This window comes from Oncorhynchus masou, unplaced genomic scaffold (assembly GCF_036934945.1).
Source record: "Oncorhynchus masou masou isolate Uvic2021 unplaced genomic scaffold, UVic_Omas_1.1 unplaced_scaffold_487, whole genome shotgun sequence".
Lineage (NCBI taxonomy): Eukaryota > Metazoa > Chordata > Actinopteri > Salmoniformes > Salmonidae > Oncorhynchus > Oncorhynchus masou.
Window position 1 is genome coordinate 518,531 of NW_027011265.1, and position 12,852 is coordinate 531,382.

Consider the following 12,852-nt stretch of genomic DNA (forward strand, 5'->3'; position numbering starts at 1 on the left):
TATTAACTACACTATATATTACACTGGTTAACTACACTATATATTACACTGGTTAACTACACTATATATTACACTGATTAACTACACTATATATTACACTGGTTAACTACACTATATATTACATTGGTTAACTACCCTATATATTACACTGACTAACTACACTATATATTACACTATATATTACACTGATTAACTACACTGTATATTACACTGATTAACTACACTATATTACACTGGTTAACTACACTATATATTACACTGATTAACTACACTATATATTACACTGATTAATTACACTATATATTACACTGATTAACTACACTATATATTACACTGGTTAACTACACTATATATATAAAAGTATGTGGACAACTCTTTAAATTAGTAGATTCTATTTCAGCCACACCTGTTTCTGACAGGTGTATAAAATCAAGCACAAAGCCAGGCAATCTCCATAGACAAACATTGTCAGTAGAATGGCCTTACTGAAGAGCTCAGTGACTTTCAATGTTGCACTGTCTTAGGATGCCACCTTCCCAACAAGTCAGTTCGTCAGGTTTCTGCCCTGCTAGAGCTAACCCGGTCAACTGTAAGTGCTGTTATTGTGGAGTGGAAACATCTAGGAGCAAAAATGTGTCAGTCGTTTAGTGGTAGGCCACAGAATCTCACAGAATGGGACCGCCAAGTGTTGAAGGGCGTAAAAATCACCTGTCCTCAGTTGCAACACTCACTACAGAGTTCCAAACTGTCTCTGGAAGCAACGTCAACACAATAACTGTTTGTCTGGAGCTTCATGAAATGGGTTTCCATGGCCGAGCAGCCGCACACAAGCCTAAGACCACCATGCTCAATGCCAAGATTCGGGTGGAGTGATGTAAAGCTCACCGCCATTGGACTCTGGACTAGTGGAAATACGTTCTCTGGAGTGATGAATCACGCTTCACCATCTGGCAGTCCGACAGATTAATTTGGGTTTGGCGGATGCTAGGAGAACGCTACCGCCCCAATGCATTGTGTCAACTGTAAAATTTGGTGGAGGATAAATAATGGTCTGGGGCTGTTTCATGTTTTGGGCCCCTTAGTTCCAGAATAAGTAAATATTTGTGGCAACAGTTTGGGAGAGACCCTTTCCTGTTTCTGCATGACAATGCCACTATGCACAAAGTGAGGTCCATACAGAAATGGTTTGTCAAGATTGGTATGGAAGAACTTGACTGGCCTGCACAGAGCCCTGACCTCAACCCCGTCAAACACCTTTGAGATGAATTGGAACACCGACTGCGAGCCAGGCCTAATCGCCCAGCATCGATTGATAAATCAAATTTATTTATATAGCCCTTCTTACATCAGCTGATATCTCAAAGTGCTGTACAGAAACCCAGCCTAAAACCCCAAACAGCAAGCAATGCAGGTGGAGAAGCACGTTGGCTAGGAAAAACTCCCTAGAAAGGCAGAAACCGAGGAAGAGAGAGACCAGTCCTCTACTGGCTGTCCTGAGTAGAGAGGAACCAGGCTCTGAGGGGTGGCCAGTCCTCTACTGGATGTACTGGGTAGACCAGAGGAACCAGGCTCTGAGGGGTGACCAGTCCTCTACTGGCTGTACTGGGTAGAGAGGAACCAGGCTCTGAGGGGTGACCAGTCCTCTACTGGCTGTACTGGGGAGAGAGGAACCAGGCTCTGAGGGGTGACCAGTCCTCTACTGGCTGTACTGGGTAGACCAGAGGAACCAGGCTCTGAGGGGTGACCAGTCCTCTACTGGCTGTACTGGGGAGAGAGGAACCAGGCTCTGAGGGGTGACCAGTCCTCTACTGGCTGTACTGGGTAGACCAGAGGAACCAGGCTCTGAGGAGGTACCAGCAGGGTTTGATAATAACACGATGGTTTTAGGTGTCAACATGTCTAATAACTGATTATCTGTTTTTTGCCAACATCCACAGATTCAAATGAGGAAGAACGTTACCTTTGTAAGTAGTTTGTTTGTGTCTGACGTACCTACCTGTCTGTCTGTCTGTCTGTCTGTGTTCCTGTCTGTGTTACTGTCTGTCTGTCTACCTGTCTGTCTGTCTGTATGTCTATGTACCTGTCTGTCTGTCTGTCTGTCTGTCTGTCTGTCTGTCTGTCTGTCTATGTTCCTGTCTGTCTGTCTATATACCCCTCTGTCTGTATGTCTATGTACCTGTCTATGTTCTTGTCTGTCTGTCTATGTTCTTGTCTGTCTGTCTATGTTCTTGTCTGTCTGTCTATGTACCTGTCTGTCTGTCTATGTACCTGTCTGCCTGTCTATGTACCTGTCTGTCTGTCTATGTACCTGTCTGTCTGTATATGTACCTGTCTGTCTGTCTGTTTATGTACCTGTCTGCCTGTCTATGTACCTGTCTGTCTGTCTGTCTATGTTCCTGTCTGTCTGTCTATATACCCCTCTGTCTGTCTGTCTGTCTGTCTGTCTGTCTATGTACCTGTCAATGTTCTTGTCTGTCTGTCTATGTACCTGTCTGCCTGTCTATGTACCTGTCTGTCTATGTACCTGTCTGCCTGTCTATGTACCTGTCTGTCTGTCTATGTACCTGTATGTCTGTCTATGTACCTGTCTGTCTGTCTGTTTATGTACCTGTCTGTCTGTCTTTTTATGTACCTGTCTGTCTGTCTATGTACCTGTCTGTCTATTACATTTACATTTACATTTAAGTCATTTAGCAGACGCTCTTATCCAGAGCGACTTACAAATTGGTGAATTCACCTTCTGACATCCAGTGGAACAGCCACTTTACAATAGTGTATCTAAATCATTAAGGGGGGTGGGGGTGGTGAGAAGGATTACTTATCCTATCCTAGGTATTCCTTGAAGAGGTGGGGTTTCAGGTGTCTCCGGAAGGTGGTGATTGACTCCGCTGTCCTGGCGTCGTGAGGGAGTTTGTTCCACCATTGGGGGGCCAGAGCAGCGAACAGTTTTGACTGGGCTGAGCGGGAACTGTACTTCCTCAATGGTAGGGAGGCGAGCAGGCCAGAGGTGGATGAACGCAGTGCCCCCTTGCTTGGGTGTAGGGCCTGATCAGAGCCTGGAGGTACTGCGGTGCCGTTCCCCTCACAGCTCCGTAGGCAAGCACCATGGTCTTGTAGCGGATGCGAGCTTCAACTGGAAGCCAGTGGAGAGAGCGGAGGAGCGGGGTGACGTGAGAGAACTTGGGAAGGTTGAACACCAGACGGGCTGCGGCGTTCTGGATGAGTTGTAGGGGTTTAATGGCACAGGCAGGGAGCCCAGCCAACAGCGAGTTGCAGTAATCCAGACGGGAGATGACAAGTGCCTGGATTAGGACCTGCGCCGCTTCCTGTGTGAGGCAGGGTCGTACTCTGCGGATGTTGTAGAGCATGAACCTACAGGAACGGGCCACCGCCATGATGTTGGTTGAGAACGACAGGGTGTTGTCCAGGATCACGCCAAGGTTCTTAGCGCTCTGGGAGGAGGACACAATGGAGTTGTCAACCGTGATGGCGAGATCATGGAACGGGCAGTCCTTCCCCGGGAGGAAGAGCAGCTCCGTCTTGCCGAGGTTCAGCTTGAGGTGGTGATCCGTCATCCACACTGATATGTCTGCCACACATGCAGAGATGCGATTCGCCACCTGGTCATCAGAAGGGGGAAAGGAGAAGATTAATTGTGTGTCGTCTGCATAGCAATGATAGGAGAGACCATGTGAGGTTATGACAGAGCCAAGTGACTTGGTGTATAGCGAGAATAGGAGAGGGCCTAGAACAGAGCCCTGGGGGACACCAGTGGTGAGAGCGCGTGGTGAGGAGACAGATTCTCGCCACGCCACCTGGTAGGAGCGACCTGTCAGGTAGGACGCAATCCAAGCGTGGGCCGTGCCGGAGATGCCCAACTCGGAGAGGGTGGAGAGGAGGATCTGATGGTTCACAGTATCGAAGGCAGCCGATAGGTCTAGAAGGATGAGAGCAGAGGAGAGAGAGTTAGCTTTAGCAGTGCGGAGCGCCTCCGTGATACAGAGAAGAGCAGTCTCAGTTGAATGACTAGTCTTGAAACCTGACTTATTTGGATCAAGAAGGTCATTCTGAGAGAGATAGCGGGAGAGCTGGCCAAGGACGGCACGTTCAAGGGTTTTGGAGAGAAAAGAAAGAAGGAATCCTGGTCTGTAGTTGTTGACATCGGAGGGATCGAGTGTAGGTTTTTTCAGAAGGGGTGCAACTCTCGCTCTCTTGAAGACGGAAGGGACGTAGCCAGCGGTCAGGGATGAGTTGATGAGCGAGGTGAGGTAAGGGAGAAGGTCTCCGGAAATGGTCTGGAGAAGAGAGGAGGGGATAGGGTCAAGCGGGCAGGTTGTTGGGCGGCCGGCCGTCACAAGAAGCGAGATTTCATCTGGAGAGAGAGGGGAGAAAGAGGTCAGAGCACAGGGTAGGGCAGCGTGAGCAGAACCAGCGGTGTCGTTTGACTTAGCAAACGAGGATCGGATGTCGTCGACCTTCTTTTCAAAATGGTTGATGAAGTCATCTGCAGAGAGGGAGGAGGGGGAGGGGGAGGAGGATTCAGGAGGGAGGAGAAGGTGGCAAAGAGCTTCCTAGGGTTAGAGGCAGATGCTTGGAATTTAGAGTGGTAGAAAGTGGCTTTAGCAGCAGAGACAGAGGAGGAAAATGTAGAGAGGAGGGAGTGAAAGGATGCCAGGTCCGCAGGGATGCGAGTTTTCCTCCATTTCCGCTCGGCTGCCCGGAGCTCTGTTCTGTGAGCTCGCAATGAGTCGTCGAGCCACGGAGCGGGAGGGGAGGACCGAGCCGCCCTGGAGGATAGGGGACATAGAGAGTCAAAGGATGCAGAAAGGGAAGAGAGGAGGGTTGAGGAGGCAGAATCAGGAGATAGGTTGGATAGGTTGGAGAAGGTATGAGCAGAGGGAAGAGAGATGATAGGATGGAAGAGGAGAGAGTAGCGGGGGAGAGAGAGCGAAGGTTGGGACGGCGCGATACCATCCGAGTAGGGGCAGTGTGGGAAGTGCTGGATGAGAGCGAGAGGGAAAAGGATACAAGGTAGTGGTCGGAGACTTGGAGGGGAGTTGCAATGAGGTTAGTGGAAGAACAGCATCTAGTAAAGATGAGGTCGAGCATATTGCCTGCCTTGTGAGTAGGGGGGGAAGGTGAGAGGGTGAGGTCAAAAGAGGAGAGGAGTGGAAAGAAGGAGGCAGAGAGGAATGAGTCAAAGGTAGACGTGGGGAGGTTAAAGTCGCCCAGGACTGTGAGAGGTGAGCCGTCCTCAGGAAAGGAGCTTATCAAGGCATCAAGCTCATTGATGAACTCTCCGAGGGAACCTGGAGGGCGATAAATGATAAGGATGTTAAGCTTGAAAGGGCTGGTAACTGTGACAGCATGGAATTCAAAGGAGGCGATAGACAGATGGGTAAGGGGAGAAAGAGAGAATGACCACTTGGGAGAGATGAGGATCCCGGTGCCACCACCCTGCTGACCAGAAGCTCTCGGGGTGTGCGAGAACACGTGGGCGGACGAAGAGAGAGCAGTAGGAGTAGCAGTGTTATCTGTGGTGATCCATGTTTCCGTCAGTGCCAAGAAGTCGAGGGACTGGAGGGAGGCATAGGCTGAGATGAACTCTGCCTTGTTGGCCGCAGATCGGCAGTTCCAGAGGCTACCGGAGACCTGGAACTCCACGTGGGTCGTGCGCGCTGGGACCACCAGATTAGGTGGCCGCGGCCACGCGGTGTGGAGCGTTTGTATGGTCTGTGCAGAGAGGAGAGAACAGGGATAGATAGGAGATGTACCTGTCTGTACCTGTCTATGTACCTGTCTGTCTATGTACCTGTCTGTCTGTCTGTTTATGTACCTGTCTGTCTGTCTATGTACCTGTCTGTCTATGTGTCTGTCTGTCTATGTGTCTGTCTGTCTATGTGTCTGTCTGTCTATGTTCCTGTCTGTCTATGTACCCTTTTCTGTCTGTCTATGTACCTGTCTGTCTGTCTATGTACCCGTCTGTCTGTCTGTCTGTCTATGTACCTGTCTGTCTGTCTGTCTGTCTATGTACCAGTCTGTCTGTCTGTCTATGTACCTGTCTGTCTGTCTGTCTATGTACCGGTCTGTCTGTCTGTCTATTTTACCTGTCTGTCTGTCTATGTACCTGTCTGTCTATGTACCTGTCTGTCTGTCTATGTACCTGTCTGTCTGTCTATGTACCTGTCTGTTTGTCTATATTCCTGTCTGTCTATGTTCCTGTCTGTCTGTCTGTCTGTCTGTCTGTCTGTCTGTCTGTCTATGTACCTGTCTGTCTGTCTGTCTATATTCCTGTCTGTCTATGTACCTGTCTGTCTGTCTATGTACCTGTCTGTTTGTCTATATTCCTGTCTGTCTATGTTCCTGTCTATGTTCCTGTCTGTCTGTCTGTCTGTCTATGTACCTGTCTGTCTGTTTGTGTGGCAAGATGAGTAAATATATTTCTCCCCTAGATGATCTTCAAAACCTGTCTCGACAGCTGGGTAAGTGTTGTCTCTGTGTTTACTATATTCATGTAGTCTGTCTTCATGTTCTAGTACCCATAATGCATCATGTTTTATCTTCTGTCTACAGAGGAGGTCAGAATAGAGAGGATGTAGTCTGTCTTCATGTTCTAGTACCCATAATGCATCATGTTTTATCTCCTGTCTACAGAGGAGGTCAGAATAGAGAGGATGTAGTCTGTCTTCATGTTCTAGTACCCATAATGCATCATGTTTTATCTTCTCTGTCTTCTGTTTACAGAGGAGGTCAGAATAGAGAGGATGTAGTCTGTCTTCATGTTCTAGTACCCATAATACATCATGTTTTATCTTCTCTGTCTTCTGTTTACAGAGGAGGTCAGAATAGAGAGTAAGTTGTGTGTGAAAGTTTGTGTGCTTCCACTGCATGTATTTCATTGATTTAAGTGAAAACTATGTACCTGTCTGTCTGTCTGTATACCTGTCTGTCTGTCTATGTACCTGTCTGTCTGTCTATGTTCCTGTCTGTCTGTCTATGTTCCTGTCTGTCTGTCTATGTACCTGTCTGTCTGTCTGTCTGTCTATGTACCTGTCTGTCTGTCTATTTTACCTGTCTGTCTATGTACCTGTCTGTCTGTCTATGTGCCTGTCTGTCTGTCTATTTTACCTGTCTGTCTATGTACCTGTCTGTCTGTCTGTCTATGTTCCTGTCTGTCTGTCTATGTTCCTGTCTGTCTGTCTATGTTCCTGTCTGTCTGTCTATGTTCCTGTCTGTCTATGTTCCTTTCTGTCTGTCTGTCTATGTGTCTATTTACCTGTCTGTCTGTCTGTATACCTGTCTGTATACCTGTCTGTCTGTCTATGTACCTGTCTGTCTATGTTCCTGTCTGTCTATGTTCCTGTCTGTCTATGTTCCTGTCTGTCTGTCTATGTTCCTGTCTGTCTGTCTATGTACCTGTCTGTCTATTTTACCTGTCTGTCTATTTTACCTGTCTGTCTGTCTATGTACCTGTCTGTCTGTCTATGTACCTGTCTGTTTGTCTATGTACCTGTCTGTCTGTCTATGTACCTGTCTGTCTATGTACCTGTCTGTCTGTCTATGTACCTGTCTGTTTGTCTATGTACCTGTCTGTCTGTCTATGTACCTGTCTGTCTATGTACCTGTCTGTCTGTCTATGTACCTGTCTGTCTATGTACCTGTCTACTTGTCTATGTACCTGTCTGTCTGTCTATGTGTCTGTCTGTCTATGTACATGTCTGTCTGTCTATGTACCTGTCTGCCTGTCTGTGTCTGTCTGTCTGTCTATGTACCTGTCTGTCTGTCTATGTACCTGTCTGTCTATGTACCTGTCTGTCTATGTACCTGTCTGTCTGTCTATGTACCTGTCTACTTGTCTATGTACCTGTCTGTCTGTCTATGTGTCTGTCTGTCTATGTACATGTCTGTCTGTCTATGTACCTGTCTGCCTGTCTGTTTATGTACCTGTCTGTCTGTCTGTCTGTCTATGTACCTGTCTGTCTGTCTATGTACGTGTCTGTCTGTCTATGTGTCTGTCTGTCTATGTACCTTTTTCTGTCTGTTTATGTACCTGTCTGTGTCTGTCTATGTACTTGTCTGTCTGTCTATGTACCTGTCTGTCTGTCTATGTACCTGTCTGTCTGTCTATGTACCTGTCTGTCTATGTACCTGTTTGTCTATATTCCTGTCTGTCTATGTTCCTGTCTGTCTGTCTGTCTGTCTGTCTGTCTGTCTGTCTGTCTGTCTATGTACCTGTCTGTCTGTTTGTGTGGCAAGATGAGTAAATATATTTCTCCCCTAGATGATCTTCAAAACCTGACTGGACAGCTGGGTAAGTGTTGTCTCTGTGTTTACTATATTCATGTAGTCTGTCTTCATGTTCTAGTACCCATAATACATCATGTTTTATCTACTGTCTATAGAGGAGGTCAGAATAGAGAGGATGTAGTCTGTCTTCATGTTCTAGTACCCATAATACATCATGTTTTATCTTTTCTGTCTTCTGTTTACAGAGGAGGTCAGAATAGAGAGGATGTAGTCTGTCTTCATGTTCTAGTACCCATAATGCATCATGTTTTATCTTCTCTGTCTTCTGTTTACAGAGGTCAGAATAGAGAGGATGTAGTCTGTCTTCATGTTCTAGTACCCATAATGCATCCTGTTTTATCTACTGTCTACAGAGGAGGTCAGAATAGAGAGGATGTAGTCTGTCTTCATGTTCTAGTACCCATAATGCATCATGTTTTATCTACTGTCTACAGAGGAGGTCAGAATAGAGAGGATGTAGTCTGTCTTCATGTTGTAGTACCCATAATGCATCATGTTTTATCTTCTCTGTCTTCTGTTTACAGAGGAGGTCAGAATAGAGAGGATGTAGTCTGTCTTCATGTTCTAGTACCCATAATACATCATGTTTTATCTTCTCTGTCTTCTGTTTACAGAGGAGGTCAGAATAGAGAACGGTAAGTTGTGTGTGAAAGTTTGTGTGCTTCCACAACTGCATGTATTTCATTGATTTAAGTGAAAACTATGTTCCTGTCTGTCTATGTTCCTGTCTGTCTGTCTATGTTCCTGTCTGTCTGTCTGTCTATGTACCTGTCTGTCTGTCTGTGTACCTGTCTGTCTATGTACCTGTCTGTCTATGTTCCAGTCTGTCTATGTTCCTGTCTGTCTGTCTATGTTCCTGTCTGTCTGTCTATGTTCCTGTCTGTCTGTCTATGTTCCTGTCTGTCTGTCTATGTTCCTGTCTGTCTGTCTATGTTCCTGTCTGTCTGTCTGTCTGTATACCTGTCTGTATACCTGTCTGTCTGTCTATGTTCCTGTCTGTCTGTCTATGTTCCTGTCTGTCTACATTCCTGTCTGTCTATATTCCTGTCTGTCTGTCTATGTACCTGTCTGTATACCTGTCTGTCTGTCTATGTACCTGTCTGTCTATGTTCCAGTCTGTCTATATTCCTGTCTGTCTGTCTATATTCCTGTCTGTCTGTCTATATTCCTGTCTGTCTGTCTATGTTCCTGTCTGTCTGTCTATGTACCTGTCTGTCTGTCTATGTACCTGTCTGTCTATGTTCCAGTCTGTCTATATTCCTGTCTGTCTGTCTATGTTCCTGTCTGTCTGTCTATGTTCCTGTCTGTCTGTCTATGTTCCTGTCTGTCTGTCTATGTTCCTGTCTGTCTGTCTATGTTCCTGTCTGTCTGTCTATGTTCCTGTCTGTCTGTCTGTCTATGTACCTGTCTGTCTGTCTGTGTACCTGTCTGTCTATGTACCTGTCTGTCTATGTTCCAGTCTGTCTATATTCCTGTCTGTCTGTCTATGTTCCTGTCTGTCTGTCTATGTACCTGTCTGTCTGTCTGTCTGTCTATGTACCTGTCTGTCTGTCTATGTACCTGTCTGTCTATGTACCTGTCTGTCTATGTTTCTGTCTGTCTATGTTTCTGTCTGTCTATGTTTCTGTCTATGTGTCTGTCTGTCTATGTACCTGTCTGTCTGTCTATGTACCTGTCTGTCTGTCTATGTTCCAGTCTGTCTATATTCCTGTCTGTCTGTCTATGTTCCTGTCTGTCTGTCTATGTTCCTGTCTGTCTGTCTATGTTCCTGTCTGTCTGTCTGTCTATGTTCCTGTCTGTCTGTCTGTCTATGTTCCTGTCTGTCTGTCTATGTACCTGTCTGTCTGTCTGTGTACCTGTCTGTCTGTGTACCTGTCTGTCTATGTACCTGTCTGTCTATGTTCCAGTCTGTCTATATTCCTGTCTGTCTGTCTATGTTCCTGTCTGTCTGTCTATGTTCCTGTCTGTCTGTCTATGTTCCTGTCTGTCTGTCTATGTTCCTTTCTGTCTGTCTGTCTGTCTGTCTGTCTGTCTGTCTGTCTATGTTCCTGTCTGTCTGTCTATGTTCCTGTCTGTCTGTCTATGTTCCTGTCTGTCTGTCTATGTTCCTGTCTGTCTGTCTATGTATCTGTCTGTCTATTTTACCTGTCTGTCTATTTTACATGTCTGTCTGTCTATGTACCTGTCTGTCTGTCTGTCTATGTACCTGTCTGTCTATATTCCTGTCTGTCTATGTACCTGTCTGTCTGTCTATGTACCTGTCTGTCTGTCTATGTACCTGTCTGTCTGTCTATGTACCTGTCTGTCTGTCTTTGTACCTGTCTGTCTATGTACCTGTCTGTCTATGTACCTGTCTGTCTATGTTTCTGTCTGTCTATGTTTCTGTCTGTCTATGTTTCTGTCTGTCTATGTGTCTGTCTGTCTATGTACCTGTCTTTCTGTCTATGTACCTGTCTGTCTGTTTGTGTGGCAAGATGAGTAAATATATTTCTCCCCTAGATGATCTTCAAAACCTGACTGGACAGCTGGGTAAGTGTTGTCTCTGTGTTTACTATATTCATGTAGTCTGTCTTCATGTTCTAGTACCCATAATGCATCATGTTTTATCTACTGTCTACAGAGGAGGTCAGAATAGAGAGGATGTAGTCTGTCTTCATGTTCTAGTACCCATAATGCATCATGTTTTATCTACTGTCTACAGAGGAGGTCAGAATAGAGAGGATGTAGTCTGTCTTCATGTTCTAGTACCCATAATGCATAATGTTTTATCTTCTGTCTACAGAGAAGCTCAGAACAGACAACGGTAAGTTGTATTTAAGTGAAAACACATGCCTTAAAAAATATTTACGCTATATATTACAATGGTTAACTACACTTATGCTCCATCATTCATAACAAACACAACATGCTGCGTCATTCATAGCAAACAGAACATGTCATATCATTCATAACAACCACAAAGTCCTAAAATCATTCATAACAGACACAACATGCTACATCGACATAACACAACATGATTTAAGTGAAAACACTTACCTAAAAAAAATATGTACACTATATATTACACTGATTAACTACACTATATATTACACTGATTAACTACACTATATATTACACTGATTAACTACACTATATATTACACTGATTAACTACACTATATATTACACTGATTAACTACACTATATATTACACTGATTAACTACACTATATATTACACTGATTAACTACACTATATATTACACTGATTAACTACACTAAATATTACACTGGTTAACTACACTATATATTACACTGGTTAACTACACTATATATTACACTGATTAACTACACTATATATTACACTGATTAACTACACTATATATTACACTGATTAACTACACTATATACTACACTATATATTACACTGGTTAACTACCCTATATATTACACTATATATTACACTGATTAACTACACTATATATTACACTGGTAAACTACACTATATATTACACTGGTTAACTACACTATATATTACACTGGTTAACTACACTATATATTACACTGATTAACTACACTATATATTACACTGATTAACTACACTATATATTACACTGGTTAACTACACTATATATTACACTGGTTAACTACACTATATATTACACTGGTTAACTACACTATATATTACACTGGTAAACTACACTATATATTACACTGATTAACTACACTATATATTACACTGATTAACTACACTATATATTACACTGATTAACTACACTATATATTACACTGATTAACTACACTATATATTACACTGGTTAACTACACTATACATTACACTGGTTAACTACACTATACATTACACTGGTTAATGACACTATATATTACACTATATGTTACACTGGTTAACTACACTATATATTACACTGGTTAACTACACTATATATTACACTATATATTATACTGGTTAACTACACTATATATTACACTGGTTAACTACACTATATATTACACTATATATTATACTGATTAACTACATTATATATTACACTGATTATATTTCAGCCACACCCGTTGCTGACAGGTGTATAAAATCAAGCACACAGCCATGCAATCTCCATAGACAAACAGTGTCAGTAGAATGGACTTACTGAAGAGCTCAGTGACTTTCAACATGGCCCTGTCATAGGATGCCACCTTTCCATCAAGTCAGTTCGTCAGGTTTCTGCCCTGCTAGAGCTAACCCGGTCAAGTGTAAGTGCTGTTATTGTGGAGTGGAAACATCTAGGAGCAAAAATGTGTCAGTCGTTTAGTGGTAGGCCACAGAATCTCACAGAATGGGACCGCCAAGTGTTGAAGGGCGTAAAAATCGTCTGTCCTCGGTTGCAACACTCACTACAGAGTTCCAAACTGCCTCTGGATGCAACATCAACACAATAACTGTTTGTCTGGAACTTCATGAAATGGGTTTCCATGGCCGAGCAGCTGCACACAAGCCTAAGACCACCATGCTCAATGCCAAGCATCGGGCGGAGTGGTGTAAAGCTCACCGCCATTGGACTCTGGACT

At 44.3% G+C, this 12,852-nt stretch overlaps 1 protein-coding gene across 25 annotated transcripts in view; it reads left to right on the top strand.

Moving 5' to 3' along the window:
* Positions 1 to 12,852, top strand: part of LOC135535382 (butyrophilin subfamily 1 member A1-like) — a 154,508-nt gene that overhangs the window by 131,872 nt on the left and 9,784 nt on the right. For 9 of the 25 annotated variants that reach the window (XM_064962033.1, XM_064962035.1, XM_064962039.1 and 6 more), the window contains 7 exons: positions 1,938 to 1,964; positions 6,453 to 6,482; positions 6,835 to 6,852; positions 8,282 to 8,311; positions 8,922 to 8,942; positions 10,807 to 10,836; positions 11,090 to 11,110. In XM_064962033.1, coding sequence (XP_064818105.1) covers positions 1,938 to 1,964; positions 6,453 to 6,482; positions 6,835 to 6,852; positions 8,282 to 8,311; positions 8,922 to 8,942; positions 10,807 to 10,836; positions 11,090 to 11,110 — 177 coding nt within the window. Of the gene's footprint in view, positions 1 to 1,937; positions 1,965 to 6,452; positions 6,483 to 6,573; positions 6,632 to 6,834; positions 6,853 to 8,281; positions 8,312 to 8,921; positions 8,943 to 10,806; positions 10,837 to 11,089; positions 11,111 to 12,852 lie in introns of those variants that run through there. The other 16 variants (XM_064962045.1, XM_064962050.1, XM_064962052.1 and 13 more) reach the window with 9 other exon arrangements.